Here is a 19,671-nt window from a genome sequence, read left to right on the forward strand (position 1 = left end):
ATGAAAATTCCACATTCACAGCTCTCTCCTCTCAAGAGGTTGATGCTACTAAAGAGGAGACAATGACAAAGGACAAGAGGAGGGATGTTGTCCAAGGGAGAGGCACATGATAGTGACCCAATGCCATCAATGAGTGCAAAAAACCCAAGGAGGAGCAGGTTATCTTCCTTTGTAGGATAGTCATCCACCCATGGATATAGTGCCATATGAGAGGTGACCATCTACACGACCAAGAGGTATATTTCCAATATCTTCACTTGAATATATTTTTGAGACATAAGGGCTTGCATTTAGTCAATATTATACTTATTTACTTATGACCCAATTTAGGTTTTCAATATATCACTATGGTTGATGCATTTCTCATCCGTGTGGAAGACTTTGCTTGCAAAAGGTTTACATACATGTATTTGAGCATTGTGTTCTATTTTAAATGGTTATTGTTTGTGATGATTTATAGTAAATTACTATGTGTAGTATTCGAGAATTTAGGGTATCTCACAAGAATGACATGTATACCTATCATGGTGCATGATCTACAGGGGTTTCTTGGCTTGTCTTTGGCCGATTTTCCCACCACGCTACTAGTTTTCAGATATGTTAGGCCAATGACAGAGGGTAAGTCATGTAACTACACAAGCAAGCATAATACTCTCTTATGTGATTTCTCTTTGTTTGTGAATAAAATATTTACTTTGTTCTCTCTTTTGCACCACACAAGATATTGTAGAGGGTATTAAGAGAGAGATTCCTAAGTGGAATGTTTTCTCTACACGGCTCGTGAAGGAAGTTGTGGACTTGGCACAAGAGTTTCTTATAGAGACCAAGGGTTTCTATTTACTTTATGCCTTGCACAACATTTTGGGAAGGTTTTGAAGTGTGCAAGCAGAGGTGTGTTAAAACTCCATCATACATGGACTCTCATGTGAGATGGAGGATATATGCATCCTGATACTGGCAAGGAGGTCTATTTATGTTTAGTTATTTTTGTATGTTTGATGGTGTCTTCATTGAAGACCATCATCTTGAACTATGATCGTTTTGGTGGTGTGTAGGTAATTGACCTCATTGTAGGCTTGTTCCACCATGCCGATGTGCCTATCCCTTGTTATGTTAGAGAGGAGGGAGAGAAGGTCGAGGAGTTTTCTTCATGAGAGTATGATAGGTGGAGATGTAGACCGTACGGTGGTGGATGGAGTATCCCTTCAGGGAGGTGCTAAAAGCTCACATGCTTTTTTAGGTTTATGAGTCTTTATTTCCTATGGATTATGTAGGTGATGGCTTTTGATGTTGTTTTTTTGTGACTACGTTTGCAGCAAAGCTCTATCGCTTTTTTTGGACATCTTGGATGTGTTCTATTGCTATAAATTCAAGAATATGTTGAATTATTGACACATTTATATGTTGTATAGCTCTCCACTATTGTGTAGGTGAGGTTCTTTATGGTAGTATGTCTAAATATGTTGACTTATTGACACATTTATATGTTGTATAGCTCTCCACTATTGTGTAGGTGAGGTTCTTTGTGGTAGTATGTCTAATTATAATTGCAATGCTTTGATATATGCCTTTTCTTCTTCATATGAATGTATGGTTTATGTGGACAACAAAAAATCCTATCAATGTGTCTAGATACCCATAAGTAGTTAATATTTTAAAGTAGCCTTGAGATTTCATTTGCTATGTATTGTGTATGTGATGATGATTTTATGTATCTAGCGACATCATGGTGTAAAATTTATGGTTATTGTAAAAAATGGAACAACTATGTGCCCAACAATGAGTACTACAAGCTTAACCTTTCTATGCTAAGAAAATTTCAAAAAAGCTTGAAAATTTGTTGAAAATTGCATAAAATCTCGAAACGCAAAGCTCGCAACATAATTATTTTACTGTCAAGGTTCACATGTTCACACAATCTAGTCTATAAACTTAAGTCACTTACTTGCTATTTTCAGTAGACGCTAGGTTTTAGCCCCCTTCAAGGAAATTCTACTCAAATTGATTTTTGTTTTTCTCTCATGGCCATCAAAAGGGTCAAATGGATATTTGGTTTCGGGGTTTCCAATCCAGTCTTCTACAGGGCTCGCAACGTCACATCACATTCTCACATCAACATGATATTTATCCAATCCCTCAAAAAGACCATGGGAAACCAGTATGCATAATCCCACATGTGTTCCCACATGGATTTTTGAAAGATCTAATCAAGTTAATTGGAGTCAATATTTCATATACAATAAGCAGTAAACTCAACAAGATCTAGAAGCTTTGCAAATCTCAATTTAATTTGTTAACTCGTGGAGGGGTCCACACAAGGTAGCTGCTCTTCCAATGATCCCTTGTAGTTTATTTCTCCTCTTGGTGTAAAGAAGGATCAAATGGTGCCATCTAGCACATCCAGTCCCTTGGATGTGAAAAAGATGTGATGCCGAGTGGGCATAAGGAGGTAACTATTGTACCAAAAGATATGGAATGGAGTATGATGTAAAGTGGCCAATGTAGACTAAAAGATGTGCAAAGCCCTTTGTCACCCATGATCCTTACCACCTTGTACTTATCCCCACCAGTGTGTTATTCTTGGCCTTCCAGACCCACTTGGTGCCAATAACCTTTTGTTTTATAAGATGATCCACAAGATCCCAAGTGTGGTTTCTTAGAATTGAGTCATACTCTTATTACATGGCCCCCTTCTAGTAGTTTGGATCTATTGATGCTTCCTCCAAGCTGGATGGCTCATGTGCTTTCATTATCTCGGCCGCAAGGCCATATTGAAAATGTAAGTGGAGGCCCTCTTTTTCTCCTTTATTCTCTTAGATCCACGAATAGGTGCTATCTCTTATGTAATTGTAGGCAAAGAATTACCATCCAAGAGCTACCTTACCCATTTAGGATATGTCCCCTTGTGGTGTTGCATGCTTCTCTTCTTCATCATTTGATGAATCCACTTGATGTGGAGTTGGTATTATCACTAGTGACTATGTTTGTTGGGCTACTTCTTCCTTGAAGGATAGTGTGGATGGAGTATTTTCCTTCACCTGATAGGCTATTCCTCAAACACCATATCACAAGATTGAGAATTATATTCTTTGTCTCTAGGTCGTATAGTCAACAACCCTTTGACTCCATACTATACCTCAAGAAGATACACTTCCTGCTCCTGGAATCCCACTTGGCTCTAGATGAGTCTATAATAAGCACACATCCAAATGTCTTAAAATAAGCAAGTGAGGGATTCTTACTTGAATAAGCAAGCCAAGGGTACTTACTCTAAATAAGTTGTAATTTATCCTTGAAGCTAAAATATTCTCCTCATTAGGGCTTGTGAGCAACATGTTATCAATGTATAAAATGATGACCAAAAAGCAATCTTTACTCCTCTTTACAAGGTAATCTCAATTGGATTATTGCAAAAACCATTTGTAACCAAGTACATGTTTATCTTCTCGTACTATGTTACTCCTCTTTTACAAGGTACTCTCAGTTGGATTATTGCAAAAACCATTTGTAACCAAGTATGTGTTTATCTTCTCATACCATGTTATGGGAGCCTACTTAAGGCCATATAAAGCTTTTCATAATGACGTGCACACTTTAGACTCATGTCTCTTCTCAACAAAACCATGACAAACCTCCTTATGCAAATCATCATTCAAGAAGGCATCCTTGGTGATGTACATTCCAACCATGATATGCTTCCAATGCAATAATACACTTGATCGTAACCATACAAGACATGGGTATAAAGATCTTATCATAATCTTTTCCCTTCTCTTGAGAGTACAGCTAGGTGCATTTACTATGTTACCCAACCTAAGAAGGAACACTTGGCATAACGAGTGGGCTGAATACAATTGGATTAGTTGTTAGATTAAGCCTAATGGAAAAAACCAGATTTACGCAAAAATTAGTCCAAAATTAATTTCTCTTTAATCCACCCACTGAAATCCGAACGTTGACAAGAGACTAACATTGGCCATGTAACATGTCTAAACTAGGGTTTACCCTATGTCCAAATTTCAATTTTGGGTCTAACTACCTAAATAAAATCAATTTTGAGACCCAATTACTATTTTTTCAAAAACAATATTTTAAAAACTTCACATAAAACCTCAAAATTACAAAAATTACAGAATTGAGGGTAACAAGAAGCAAAATAACAATAGCAAGAATCATACAAAATTGCTAAAGCAACATCAAGAGCACACAAGAGCTCAACCGAGCAACTAATATACAATGGCGTTTCTTATAATGCATAATCGCCGTATGTCACATACCTCGTGAATGATCGGATTCCTCGATCCTCGCAGGAAGTGTCATCGATGGAGCATCCAAGAGCTTGACCTCCGCGTTATCATCACGCACAAGAGAAGCTCCATTGTCCTCACAGCTTGGTCTCTCACTCACACACACACTCACACACATAGAGACAAGCACACTAGAGCTCAAATCAAGCAAGGCAAGAACATGGAGACAAGCACACTAGAGCTCAAATCAAGCAAGGCAAGTGTTGTGATAGGCAAGAAGAAGAGAGGAGAGAACAAACACACTAGAGCTCAAATCAAGCAAGGCAAGTGTTGTGATAGGCAAGAAGAAGAGAGGAGAGAACAAGAGTACTTAATTCCCTAGCACATGAGAATATAAGAGAGAATGAGGGGTTAGGGTTTTATTTTGCCTTATCTCCTTGGGGTTTACAACATTTAGGTTTGCCTTATCTCCTTGGGGTTTACAATATAAGAGAGAATGAGGGGTTAGGGTATTATTTTGCCTTATCTCCTTGGGGTTTACAACATTTAGGTACCCAAAGCTAAAATTTAGGTCCTATGCCTCCTAGACCGCTTACACTAGTGTAAACCTTATACTCTCTAGTATCCTTAATTAAGTTATCCCATGGCGTGCCTTTTATATAAAAGTGGTGATCATGCACATAAAATATACATTATAATTATTTTAATGTGAATTCAACCTTCCAGCGCCCATGGTCAAAAGAGGTGAAAATGATGGAGTGGCTAGTGTCAATAGCTAAGAGGTCTCTAGCGAGGGTTACCATGTTACATCATAACAGGTGCTCACTTCTGTCATCACCTTGTTTACTTAATGATACATAGTTGCCTTGGCTGCAACTTCTCACTTTTAGTATCATTCTGCTTTTTATAGTAGTCCTTTGCCATATGCCTTAGATTACCACAGTAATAGCACTCTATGTTATTTGAATTTTGATTTCTTACCAATTACCTTGGCCTCTCTGGCTCCCTTTGCCTCTAGAGTGCCTTCTTTCACCTTTATGTGATTGATTTTGTTGTTGTTGTTGTTGCTAGTTTTAATTTCCAAATTGACCACACTACCTCATCCTCTATATGATAACCTACCTCTGCCTCTACTTGTATCTGAGTAAAAGACCTGCTCATTTGCAGTGTAGAGGATGAACCTCCCCTAATATTCATCTCTTCATAGATGAGGAGAGCAATCAATTCTTGAAAAATCAGGAAAGTTCTCTCAAATTCCAATGGAGGTATGAAACTAGTTGTATTCTTTGCCAAGATCAGTCAAGGTCACGACATCATATCATCATCATCCTAATGGTGATATAATAGAAGTAAGGGCATCTACAAGCCCTTTAACTGGCTTTCCTCTGGTCACATTATGTAGCTCCTACTTTAGCTCCATCTTCTAAGCTTGGGAGTTTGTGCTCTATATCTTCACCAAGGTGTTATAAGCCTCCTTAGGCATTTGTGCATCTTGTATATCCGCACAATCATAGAATCTATCACACAGCACCTTTGTGTCTCTTTCATGCCATGCTTTATAGGTTTACACATGTTTACAGATGCTCTGGGATCTGAATTTTTTCAGTAATCTCGGGCTCCTTTTCATCACCTATAAATAAACTCCTAGTATCCTTTTTCCATAATAAAATTGGTCATCCTAAACTTTCATGCTTGAAAGTTATTCTTATCTATCTTCTTGCTCACAATATGTAATAAACCATTAGACATCTTTACTTGCAGCAATGCTTACAGAAAACCTTCTACACTTACAACAAATCTATAATCTTTAATAGCGATGCTGTAAACCTGTTATAATGCCATTGTATGTGAACCAATAACATAAACATACATCTACCAATACCTGTAACACTTAGATTCTCTGCATAGATGATCTTGTAACCAAATTTTTGCTACAACTTTGCTTTAACCAGAAATTGGGCATGTACAGTTAAAATCAACACTTTCATAGAGTGCATGCTAGAAATCTTGTAGAGACAAAACAAGGACCGAAATGCACCAAAACATGTAAAATCGACACTTTCACAAAGTGCATGCTAGAAATCTTGTATAGACAAAACAAGGACCAAAATGCACCAAAAGATGAAAAAAATCAATTAACTTAATTAGCTACAAACAATATAGTTTTCTTTCTTCACCAAGGAGGATACCTCAATCTGAGACAGTGACTTTCTTGTCTACTTGTAGCTATCACAACTACCAAAGATGTTGCTCCAAAATCAAAGAGGGAAAGATATGGAAATACCCTTACTTGTGTACGGCTTCCTTGCTTACCTTGTTCTTGTCTCTTGTTTGCCTCCTTAACCCTCACACAAACCAGAGCTCTGATACCATAAAGAGAATGTGGGGGAGAGGGAGAGCTTGAGTTCCTTGTAAGCACATGCACACACACACACACACACACACACAATAAGACAAAGACACAAGAGAAAGATACATGGATGAATTTTCTTCTATCTTTTTCTCTTCTCTACAACCATAATCTCACCCAACCATGCCGGTGGCATAAGTGCCGAAGCTATCAAGGTGGGTCATCAAAGCACTAGTTGAGCTTGATATCTCAACAAAAAGATGGTGGCATTGTTATATCTCAATCAAAGTATGTTTTGGGGATTTTAAAAAGGTTTTGCATGGAGGATTGCAAACATACAGGTGTAAAGCTTAGTAGCTTTGATGCAAGTGCACCTTTTTGATGATACCATGTATAACTAGGTTGTGGGATGCCATACTTACTTGTGTTCAACAAGGTTAGACATAGTTGTTTCCCTGTTGAGCAAGTTTATGTATAGCCTAGGGAAAAAAACATTGGCAAGTTATCAAGTGTATCTTTAGATGCCTCTAGAGCACACACACTCATGGATTGTTTTGTGCTAGGGGTTGACTTTCAGTAGCTATATGCTTATAGTGATTCAGAATGGGCTAGCAACTATAATACATAACATTTGACCAGTGGCTTTTCCTTTTTGTTAGGTAATCCTTCCATACCATGGCTTAGTAAAAAGAAACCTACAATGGTGACTTCTTCATGTGAAGCTGATTATAAAAGTAGTCTTCATAGCCATGGTTGAGTGCATATGGCAGGTGACTTGTTGACCTATATGCATACCATTAGCACGGTGCTACTCCCTTCTTATAGTCAATAGTGCTATGGTGGCTGTTATGAGAAATCCAGTTTTTAACGCAAAGACCATGCACATTGAGGTACACTATCATTATGCTTCATGCAAGTGACATCAGCCTCATCTATCTTCACAGGAACACAAGGCAAATCTCTTCCAAGGTGCTTCTTTGAGAGAAGTTCAAAGCTTTGGGCTTAATTTCATTTGGGGATTGATCTACTCTCTATATATGTACATTTGCACTACACAGGGGATTTGTAGGAGAGAGATATGTACACATTGTTAGTGCATATACACATTAGTAATAGTGCTGGGGACGACACATAATTCATTTGTGGAATTATTAGTTTATTAGTTCTAGGCAATAAGCACATAATTTACTAGTGCTAAGCACTAGGCACATAATTTATTTGGGATTTCTAGACCTTAGAGTCACTTGTATGATTTATGGTGGCATGTGGCACATATTATACTTGGACCCCTTGGATGTAGTGGGGCACCTTTTACTTTTTGCTATGAAATTCTCTCTCATGGCTCGATGCGAGAGCTTCCACCACCACCATCTCTCCCTCTTTGGCTATCCTATGTATGGGCTTTTTGCTGTAGGTGAATGTATCCATTTGTTTCAGCCTCCTCCAGCACCCAAGTACTCACACGCCAATCTTTCCACCAAAAACAACAAAAAATCAGGCATCTACCACTACACTTTTCTTCATTCTACAACAACTATTTCCACTCATAACTTCACTCAAAACCTCAGCAAAATTGAAAATAATTATTGTTAAGCATGCAAGGAAGGAGTAAAGCACTCAAAGGAGATGGAAGAAGCAAGATTAGCTCCTAGGTAATTGTGCGAAAAATGTTATGGACCCGAATTAGTCTTTCAAGAAATCTCCCATTCTAGCAAACAATAAAGTAGACTATAACTGGGATTCTTACCTTGCTTTTGGCCCAGGATCTCTTTGACCTCTAACCGCTAGTGAGTTGCTAGCCCTAAACTCTTGAATCTCCTTCTCAGAGGATTTACTGTTGCTTTATGGATTTCCACAAACCTTTTGATATTGTAATCTATCTTTCCTCCTACAATGTCTACAGGAGGTAGGAATCCCATTTGACATAGTTTGGAGCATCATCACTCTCTATGAGTCTCGCATCGAACTAGTGAGAGCCCTAGGAGGTACATCACAAGAAATTTCTAGCACTATTGGGTGAAATAGGGTTGCTCTCTATCACCCACTCTTTTTAGCTTCTCTACATTGATGAGATATCAAGTTTTAGCTTCTCTATATTGATGAGATATCAAGTTTTATTGACAGATTAGAGGGGGTTGGTGAATAGGCATATTGATCACCCTACTACTATTTTATGTAGATGGCATCCTCCTCCTCATACTACTTTATGCAAATGACATTGTCCTACTTTCAAGGGGCTTTACAGCATCAAAGCCTTACATGAATTTTGTACTCAATGGAATCTCATTAAACTAAGGTAATGGTTTTCATTATCTCATGCCCCTTCACATTCATTTGAGCTTCACATACAGAGGGGATCCTGTGGGATATTGTCTTATCCTATGTCTACCGTGGTGTCACTTTCAATGGCCCTTCCTTCACCATGGTTCCCATAGCACATGCTAGAGTGTATGCGGGTGGGACATGTAACCTTAAGCTTACTTGAGCGACAGTGCTTCTACAGGCACATTTCTAGGAGCCTAGGATGAAGGGTTGGCTTTTTAATACCCTCGTCACACCAGCCTTGGTGCATGGAGCAAACTTTTGGGGCCGGATTTATCTAATGAGGATTGACAACAAGTTGAGATGGCCTGGGTCATGACCTTCTCTCATGTGATCCACATTAAACCAGCAGTCTCACACCAGATTATATTTTCAGGAAGAGTTTGATGCAGCCTAATGGTAGTGGATGCACTCTTCCAAATAGTCACGATACCTCACATTAGTGATATGGATCCCCCCCCCCTCGCCCCCCATAGGTACATGACGAGGCTTGCCTTGGAATCCTCTCAAGAACGCTATAGCACTCGAGGGCCACCCTAGAGTATGGTATACCTGAGTTTCCACTTGGTTCTCTGGATACGGGCTCCCCATAGACCGTGTCCATTGCAACCCTTTAGTATAGTTTGGACTCCCCTTTTCTCATGCTCTCTCATGAGAGGACATGACCTTGGCATTATCCGGTTAGATCTTCTCAACCTCCACACCCATTGCACATGGATCACACCTTCAAAGCTCCCATCGAAGATGCACTTCTACAAAGATCACTTCCTCGGGCTCAATGATGATGGATTCATCCACTAGGTTTCAGGCTACATGGGTGTTCACATGTCCCATGCCATGTAGATTATGATTGGCCAAATATGGGTTTCATCCCACCACCTCAGAGTGGAGACATGGAGAGTTAAGCATGTCTTTAGTGCTGGGGAACTCATATGAAGACCCCGGGAGGAGAGGATGATTATGCAACAAAGTGGAGACATGGAGAGTTGAGCATGTCTTTCGAGCCGATGAACTCATATAGAGACCCAGGGAGGAGAGGATCTACTAATTATGTCACACAAAGATTGAGAAAAAAAACCATTACATATGTTGCTACCCGATATACTATGAGATCTGCATGGGAGGTCTCATTGTTTGTTTGATTTGGCCCACTTTCTAGGATCATTGACTTCCTCGACTAGCATTGCCTAGGGCTCTTCCTATTCGAGCTCTGTAGACACAAGGACACTTTCTTGAGAGAGCTTTGGCCCTAGCCACCTTGACCCCTCCCTTGCTAGCTAGCCATGAGCTTCTTCCAGACCCAGGAGGAGGAGGACACCCATATAGTGGATCCCGTGGACCCACCTCGCATGAGAGGACTTACCTTGGATTGGACCTCCACATTCAACACCCCTCACCCTTTGGACGTCAACCATGATCCCCTCATCGGTAGGACATGCTCCATCACCATCGAGCTACTTTTCAACGTGATGTAGGTAGCTAAGGGAGACCACACAACCATACTCATTAGCCCCATGCTTGATGTTTTGGAGGGTGGTATACCATTTATCGAGGGCTGATGCTCCTTTCATTACTCATATTCCTCGTATTCCATGATGAGATTAGTATTGTATCACTCCAGTGAGATAGTTTTGCTTTGCTTTATTTTATTTTTTGTTCCATGATGAGATATGCCATGGGCATTATTGTATCACTTTGGTTATGTAGACCATGGACATTATTGTATCACTTTGGTCTCTCTGTCTCTGTCTCTCTCTCTCTCTCTCTCCCTAAAAAACTCTCTTTCTCCATTTAAAACAAAAAACATTTTTCTCTCTCTCCGATCGTTTAATCTCTCTCTCTCTCTCTCTCTCTCTCTCTCTCTCTCTCTCTCTCCCCCTCCCCATTAAAAAGATTTTTTTTTATTTTTTCCATTTACAAAATAAAAAACAATTCTTTTTGCTAATTTACTCTATGTCTCTTTCTCCTCTCATTTACATACATTATTCTAGTCAAATAAAACAAAACAAAAAACATTTTTTTAGTACTAATTTTACTCTTCCTCTCTTTTTTTAACCCCTCCCTCCCTCCCTCCCTCCCTCCCTCCCTCTCTCTCTCCCTCCCTCCCCCCCCCCTCTCTCTCTCTCTCTCTCTCTCTCTCTCTCTCTCTCCTAAGAGGAGTTACCTCGGACCAAGCCTCTGCACTCAAGCGTGCCCGACGCCCTCAGCCCCCTTGTTGGCCCCACGATTACCTCATCAGCTCCAGATCCAGGACATGCTCCACCATCGAGCTACCTTTCCACGTGACATAGCTGAGGGAGACCTCTCGGCCATACTCATTAGCCCCATGCTTGATATTTTGGAGTGTGGTATACCATCTACTCGAAGCTGATGTTGCTTTCATGTTTCTATGTTCTTAGTATTCCATGATGAGTTTCCATGGACAATTTTGCATCACCCCAGTGAGATAGCTATGTTTATGTTTTCTTTCTGTTTTATTTTCCATTCCATGATGAGATATGCCATGGATATTATTGTATCACTTTGGTCTCATAGGCCAGATGCTTAATATATCTTTCTTTCTCTCTCTAATTTTACCATTGGTCCCACACGATATTATCATGGTAGAGTTTGTTGTGAAGGTTGGTGAAGCATGACGCTCGGTTGCTATTGCACTTACTCCTCAGTTGGAGCCTCTTTGATGAATCTCCAATTTGTGCCTCCCAAGCTGCAGTTTCTACAGCGCAAATAGTTCGTCAAGATGATGCTTGTTGTTTTGTTGAGCCACGAGCTACTTTGCAAGGAGACAATTTGATGTGTAGCAATATTTGTTTGCTACAAATTGATGTTGCGACAAGTTATTGATGCAATTTTGACGTTGTAAAAAATACACCATTGGTCATTTCTTAGAGAAGTGGCTACCATAACTGATGCTTTGGCCAACTAGTGTTGTAGATTTCATGCCCTTCTACTTGTAGCTTCTCAGTGTGTGATTGTGCCAGACTCTGTTAGGATCTTTGTTTCACCACCTTTGTAGCACTATTTGATAGAGTCTAGGCCACCTTTGAAGTGAGCTTTAAAGCTAATGGTTACCTCTTCAATGAGTGGTAACAAAGAGGAAGGAAAGCACGGATGGAGAAGTTGATTGCTACCACACACTCTTTTTCACAAATGCCTAGCAAGAGAAGGAAGCAAATCCTAATATAAGCTGAGAAAACCCTAAGCTCTTATACGTTTCTAATCACCTCCTTGTTACCATATTATAGTAGTGATGTGTGTGAACACACTTAGGACCGCCGGGGCACTTTTTCCCTCACTAGGAGGTTTTTTCCCCCGTGCATTGTATATACGCCTATTATCTTCTAGGGCTAGTCATCTTTCATTTTTGGCACTCATAATACACTACTGTGTTGTGCTCAAGCTTCCTCATCTTCTTGAAGTTGTGTGTGCATTCCTGCAACCCTAATTCCAACAATTGGTATCAGAGCAGGCTTCCTCCTCCCGGGCAGCATCACCGGCACCTGCCGCTTCATCTCCTCCGATTGCAACGAGGTTTCACGAGCGTCTGCAGGTTAGTATATGCCGTGGGAGAGCCCGTAGGGCTTGGTCGTTTCAGAATTTCGATCTGAAGTCATTTCGCCCTCCGTTTTTGCATTCCAAGTACTGCGCAGGCAAAATCGTCCTACTGTGCAGATTTTCTGTCATGATTAAAATCTGCAGGACAGGTGCCCATTCGTCTGTTTTGGGCTGTGCTATATAGCACAGGTCGATTTTATACAGGTTTACCTCTTGCAGACAGCATTTACATCTAGTAGTACAGTCATTGGCCATGGCTGACAACAATGATGTATTCCGCATGTTGGCTGCTGAGGATAAGTTGGATGGCACCAACTATCCATTGTGGGCATATATGATGCGACATGTATTGGTAGCAAAGGGGTTATGGAATATTGTGCAGGGTATTGATGCACGTCCTATTGTGGCTGGGAATGCTGCAAACACATCAGAAACAGGTACTGTTGATGATGGTGCAGGCACAAGTGCTGTAGCAGCTGTTCGAGAACCACCACTTTCAGCAGAGCAGATTCGTTGGGATGGTAGAGATGCGCAGGCTCATGCCTTGATTGCGCTGTCTGTCAAACGTACCATTATCCCACATATTCGCTCCTGCAGGACTTCTAAGGATGCTTGGGATGTACTTGCCACATTGCATCAGGCAAGAAATGAGGCTCGTGTTGCTTATCTCCGAAAACAGTTGGAGAATGAGCATATGAACGAAGGTGATTCTATGGATAGCTTTTTGACAAAGATCAAGGATTTCAAAGAGCAGCTCATTTCTGCAGATGAAATCCTGTCAGACAGTTCACTTGTGCAGACTGTTTTGAATGGTCTACCAGATTCTTATCAGGGTTTTGCTTCCACTCTTCGCTTGATGATGAAAGGCAATCCCAATGCCTTATCATTTGAGGAGTTAGTTTCTGTTTTGCTGCAAGAAGACCAGTCAAGGCAAAACAGGAATAATATGCGTGTCGCAGATCAAGCTTTCGGTGCTAGTCAGAGAAGCGGGAAAGGTAAAGCTGGCTTTTCTTCTAGTAAGCAGAAATCTGCAAATGCTGCGCAACCAAAGAAGGAAGACAAAGATGAGAAGAAGGGTGACAAACAGAAGACATTTTGCAAGTACTGTAAGGGAAATGATCATGTCATCAAAGCGTGTCCTAAGCTGGCTGCGAAAGAGGCTAAGAAGAAAGAGGCTGGTATGGCTGTTGCAGATGCCTCTCCTTCTAACAATGAATCTGCTAATGTTGTGCTAGATACAGAATGGGCATTCAATGCGCAGTGCAGTTATGACCCATCTTTGCATGACACATGTATGTCTGCAGTAGATTCAGATGTATGGTACTTTGACAGTGGTGCCACTAAGCATATCACCTCGCAGCGCAGTTTATTCACTTTCCTTGAGTCTGCTCCCACAGGGAATACTGTCACTTGTGCCAATAACTCCTCTTATCCCGTTAAAGGAGTTGGACAGATTGTGCTGAATGTTGCAAATGGCAACACCTTTACACTTTTTGATGCATTGTATGTGCCAGGGATCAAAAAGAATCTGCTGTCAGTCTCCGCATTTGCCAAAACAGGTTTGGTTGTAAAATTTGTGGATGACAGATGTACTGTTCATGATCTCTCTTGTGGTGACATCATAGTAGCATCTGGTTCACTATGTCGAGGGCTGTATAAGCTCAATATGGATGGCAAATGTGTAGAGGATTCAGCATGTGCTATTATGGATACGCAGGCTATTTCAAATGCAAAACTGTGGCATGCACGTTTTGGTCATCTGAATTTTGCAAGTTTGCTGCGCCTGCAGAAATCTGAAATGGTGTCTTCTTTGCCTAAGCTTGAGGCACCTGTCAAGCATGTTTGTGAGGGCTGCATATTGGGTAAAATGCAGCGTGCTTCCTTTCCCAAAGATGGATCAGTGAGAGCTGAACGCAGATTGCAGCTTGTTCACAGTGATGTTTGTGGTCCCATGCAAACTCCATCATTTGGAAACTACCTTTACTTCGTGACTTTCATTGATGATTTTACCAGGCATGCATGGGTATATCCTTTGAAGGCAAAGTCCGAAGTGTTTTTGTGCTTCAAACAGTTTTTGGTTATGGCTGAAAATGTGTCAGAAAGTAAGATGGGCACCCTCCGTTCAGATCGAGGGGGGGAGTATATGTCTTCAGAATTTAATGCATTTCTGGCTGAGCGTGGGATAAAACACCAATGTACAGTGCCGTATACACCACAGCAAAATGGTGTGGCTGAGAGAAAAAACAGGTCTCTCATGGAAATGGCAAGATGTATGGTTAAGAGTCAAAGTCTACCACATGGTTTTTGGCTTGAGGCTGTCATGTGTGCCACTTATGTACTAAACAGGTGTCCCACCAAAGCATTACAGGTTGTCACTCCATATGAGGCATGGCATGGCCGCAAGCCATCTGTTGGCCATTTACGTGTTTTTGGTTGCCTGGCATATGCATTAGTGCCTGTGCAACATCGCAGAAAATTGGATGACAAAGCTGTCAAATGTATTTTTGTTGGATATAGTGCTGAGAGCAAAGGCTATCGTTTGTATCATCCACAGACAAAGCGCATTCTGGTTAGCCGTGATGTTGTATTTGTGGAAGATGCAGTTCAGCCCTTGGTTTCATGTACTAAGGAGACAGATATCAGCTCACGTGATGTCTATGATACATTGTTGCCTCTTTTCAGTGGTGCACAGTCAAGTGCAATACCTCATGAGGCAGTTTTTCAGCCTATGCAGGTTTTAAATGATGGCACAGATCAGCCTATATCTGATGCAGATGTGCATGATGCACTTGAGGATGAGAGACAAGAGATTGAGGGCTCTAGGAATATGCCTAGATGGCTGGTGCAGACTTTGCGTGACAGCAAGTTGGATGCCCCTTTGTCTAGTCGCACTCGTTCTGGCTCTCATGGTGCCTCTTATGCGTCAGATTGTTATGCATTGGCTGTTTCTAGTATGTGCGATGAAAGTGAGCCTGTTTCATTTGATGAGGCACAAAGTTCAGAAAATTGGATGGCTGCTATGCAAGCAGAATACGATGCTATTATGAAGAATGGTACATGGTCTTTATGTGACTTGCCCCCTGGCAAGAAGGCCATTGGCACTAAGTGGGTATACAAATTGAAGCGTAAGCCTGATGGCACAGTGGATCGCCATAAGGCTAGGCTTGTTGCAAAAGTTTATGCTCAAGAGAAGGGCATTGATTTTGATGAGACTTTTGCTCCCACATGTCGTATGACCACTGTTCGTAGCATCTGTGCATTAGCAGCTCATAATGGTTGGAATGTACATCAGCTGGACATAAAGACTGCGTTCTTAAATGGAGATTTGCATGAGGAGGTGTATGTATCGCAGCCTCGTGGTTTTGTTCAAAGAGGGCAGGAAAACAAAGTGTGCAGGTTAAAAAAGGCTTTATATGGTTTAAAGCAAGCTCCACGAGCTTGGTATGAAAAAATACATGCATATTTGACTGCACATGGGTTTCAGAATAGTCCAACAGAAAGCACTTTGTATGTTAAACGTGTGGATGGTGTACATCTAATCATTGCTCTCTATGTCGATGACATGCTGCTCACAGGACCAAATGAGAGTCATATTGCTGATTTTAAGGCTGATTTGAATGCCTCTTTTGAGATGTCAGATTTGGGGCATTTGCATCATTATTTGGGGATACAATTTAAGCAGTGTGATGGAGGTATTGCTTTGTGTCAGACAAAGTATATTGAAACATTGTTGCGGAGATTTGGCCTTGAAGACTGCAAGCCTATTGCTACTCCAATGGAGACAGGTTTGAAGTTGAGTCTTCATGATGCTGGAGATCACTTTGATGTCACACTCTATCAGACAGCTGTTGGTTGCCTCATTTATGTATGCATTACGAGGCCAGACATTCAGTTTGCAGTCTCACAGGTGAGCAGATTTATGCATAGCCCAGGCATTAAGCATTGGCAGGCAGTGAAGCGTATCTTTCGCTATTTGAGTGGTACTCGGCATCTTGGGTTGTTTTATCCCAAGGGGGGATCATTGCCGCCAGATTTACATGCTTTTTCAGATTCTGACTGGGCTGGTTGTTATGACACACGCGTGTCCACGAGTGGTTTTTGCTTCATGCTTGGAAGCTCATGCATATCATGGTTGAGCAAGAAGCAGCCTACTGTGGCCACTTCTAGTTGTGAAGCTGAGTACAGGGCAGCTTTCACAGCTACGGTTGAGTGTGTGTGGCTCAGACGCCTTATGGCTGATTTGGGTGTTGGGCAGCCATCTGCCACCACCATCTTCACTGACAGTCAGAGCGCATTGGCAGTTGCGCGGAACCCAGTGTTCCATGCTCGTACGAAGCACATTGAGGTGCACTACCATTATGTCAGGGAGAGACTCTCTGCAGGAGAGATCAGTTTGGCTTATGTGCCAACACAGGATAACCTTGCAGACCTTTTCACAAAGGCTCTGCCTCGTGAGAAGTTCGAAGCTTTTCGCAAAGCTTTGGGCTTACTCCCTTTTGTGGATTCGTCCACATAGCTAGACACTTCCCTATACATGAGTGCTAGCTCTTGTTCACCGCATCACTCCAGGGGGGATTTGTTACCATATTATAGTAGTGATGTGTGTGAACACACTTAGGACCGCCGGGGCACTTTTTCCCTCACTAGGAGGTTTTTTCCCCCGTGCATTGTATATACGCCTATTATCTTCTAGGGCTAGTCATCTTTCATTTTTGGCACTCATAATACACTACTGTGTTGTGCTCAAGCTTCCTCATCTTCTTGAAGTTGTGTGTGCATTCCTGCAACCCTAATTCCAACACTCCTAACACCTATGCTTTGATACCATGTAGGATTTACATGGTGCTATGGAGGATCAAAGTGAGATTAACATCATGATTAATATAATTAAGGGTTAGTTAACAATCACTAATCAAGAGAGAAAATCATGGAACAAAGTAAGAAAAAGTAATAGCATAAACTCTTATGCTTTTCCATTCATGTCTTAGATAGGCAAGGGTTACATTGCAAGGTACATACTCAATGATGTCATCCACTCCACATGGGGTGATCAATCATGTAAGCTAACTTATAGCCATGAGAATCTCCTCCTCCCAACTTACATAAGGTGCCTAGTTCTAGGTGGATTCCCCTTTCATTTTACTAGCCCATGTCAATCACTAATGCCCAAATTACATCCATAAACCCATGATCCTTATAACCCATAAGGTCAGTGATCACTTCCAATGTCCAGAACCATATAAAAATGACCATTGGAGCCAACTTCCAACAGATATTGAGAAAAATTTAATCTCACATATTCAAAAAAACTTTTATCTCGCATTTATTAATGCTGCTGACGTATGACACAGCATTGCCCCCTTGGCCACGTAGGGAGTCGGACCCCACGTAGCTGCCTCTAAGCCCTTCGCCACCACCATGTCGTCGTTCGCTGCCCCCCGCCTACTACTCGCCACAGTCACCATGCCCTCCAACAAGCGGTGATGCAGGCAGACCTTATAGGCTCTGAGAGAGAGAGAGAGAGAGAGACGCGGCTCCTACATTTATGATAGAGAGAGACACCCTTGCAAATGAGCTTCCACTCCCTAAACCGATGCTTACCACCATCCCTACACAGACGGCATGATAGCCGTTCTGTCTCGCGATCAAAGAGAGACATGGAATACGAGTATGGTTAACTACCATAAATAGTAGATTCTCTTAAATATTTTATTTACATGAATAGTATATATTTTTTGGTTATCAACTATCTATCGAATTAATTAATGCAACCGTCGTGCACCTTAGTAAAACTCAACATTCATTAATTAATTAATAAAAAAAGCATTTTGGTAACATATTAAGAAGAAAACCTTAGCTACACTTAAGTTTTGAACTCAGAGGGTGCTATGATGCACGTGAACAAGGAGTCGTCCCGCCGTCGACCCCACAGTGCAGTAGGCATGAGGACGGCATGGCCAGATTTTGTCTGACGACGGACATTCGGAAGCTTGTATCAGTGGCTGCGCGTGGCCTTGAATTGTACCGGCCATCTAACGTGGGGCTTTTTAGTGCGTATGCGATCCAACAGCAGGAGGGGGAAGAGCAAGGTATGTTTCCCGCCTAGAAAAAACTCAAAGAAGTCTAATAGGGGCGGCAAGAGGTTCTGATTGATGGGTCGTTACAGTGGGGGTGAAACGGAGGCCTGGGAGTGCGAAACACGGTGTTGAGTCGGAAGAGGAGAAGGCGAAATGGCATTATCTTCCAAGGAGCCCGTTGTGGAAAGGGAGGAGGGGGAGTAAGGAGGCTCTGCTGGTGGTAAGGGAGCTGAGGCGAGCTAAAGGGGACCCTTGGAGGCTCCACGAGCTCCTCCGCACTAAGGTCGCCCGTCTCCTCAAGCTTGACCTCATCGCAGCCCTCAACGATCTCCAACGCCTCGAGGAGGTCGACTTAGCCCTCATGGTCAGTAAGTAACCCTCCATTTATTTCTCATTTATTTCAGTTTCTTTTTGCGTGACTATTTATATTTAGGTGTTGGGGTTCGAACCTTCGACTTACCAAGATGTTTCCACTTAGCCTAGAACCCCGCTAACCTGCATTTCTCTCAGCAATCTTGGGTCCTTCCTCTCCAAGTGTGGCCCTATCTACACACATCCAATGGCCTTATGCATCCCTGAGATTGGGTTTTCCCGTGTACACTCTGGAACTTGTACACATCCACGCTTTGTGACACTCCTCACCTACGGTCCCATGTGGCAGCCTATGAGCAGGACGGCCAGCAGAGAGAGTAGTATGGGAAGCCGGCAGGGCCTGGGGTTTTTACCTCATTTCGAGGCAAGACAAGATAACTGGAGGAGCTTTTTGTCACGCATTTGTCATTTTGACTTGCAGTAGTAGTCGGTGCCATTCGCATCATCGACGACGTCCTCCTTCGTGGAGCCCCCCTCCATCAGATTCTTCGGATGGTTCCTACTTGCCTTCACTGGCTCGAGATTGGGGTACTACTCGGTTGCTAAGTTCTTCCTCCATGCCTCGTGTGAAATGAACTTAGTTATTGATGCATCTAAAAACTCCCAAGTTCAACTGGTTCGAAAACCTTGGAGGAGTACTCCGAGGAGGAGGCTTCTTTAGAACCAAAGAAAAAACAAGTCCGGTGACATGTCCTCTTGTAGTGCCTCCATGACATGAAACATTGAAGATACACCACCCAATGCAATC

At 41.9% G+C, this 19,671-nt stretch overlaps 1 protein-coding gene across 1 annotated transcript in view; it reads left to right on the plus strand.

The window, feature by feature from the left end:
- The first annotated feature begins 18,357 nt into the window (after positions 1-18,357).
- Positions 18,358-19,671, plus strand: part of LOC147625428 (pentatricopeptide repeat-containing protein At1g62350-like) — a 67,752-nt gene continuing 66,438 nt past the window's right edge. The window contains exons 1-2 of the mRNA XM_086818766.1: positions 18,358-18,563; positions 18,641-18,915. Of these exons, the coding sequence (XP_086674892.1) occupies positions 18,428-18,563; positions 18,641-18,915 (411 nt within the window). The 5' untranslated portion in view covers positions 18,358-18,427. The remainder of the gene's footprint in view (positions 18,564-18,640; positions 18,916-19,671) is intronic.

The sequence above is a fragment of the Cibotium barometz genome, chromosome 24 (genome assembly GCF_041138505.1).
Source record: "Cibotium barometz isolate CiBa-2024 chromosome 24, ASM4113850v1, whole genome shotgun sequence".
In the NCBI taxonomy this organism is placed as follows: Eukaryota; Viridiplantae; Streptophyta; class Polypodiopsida; order Cyatheales; family Cibotiaceae; genus Cibotium; species Cibotium barometz.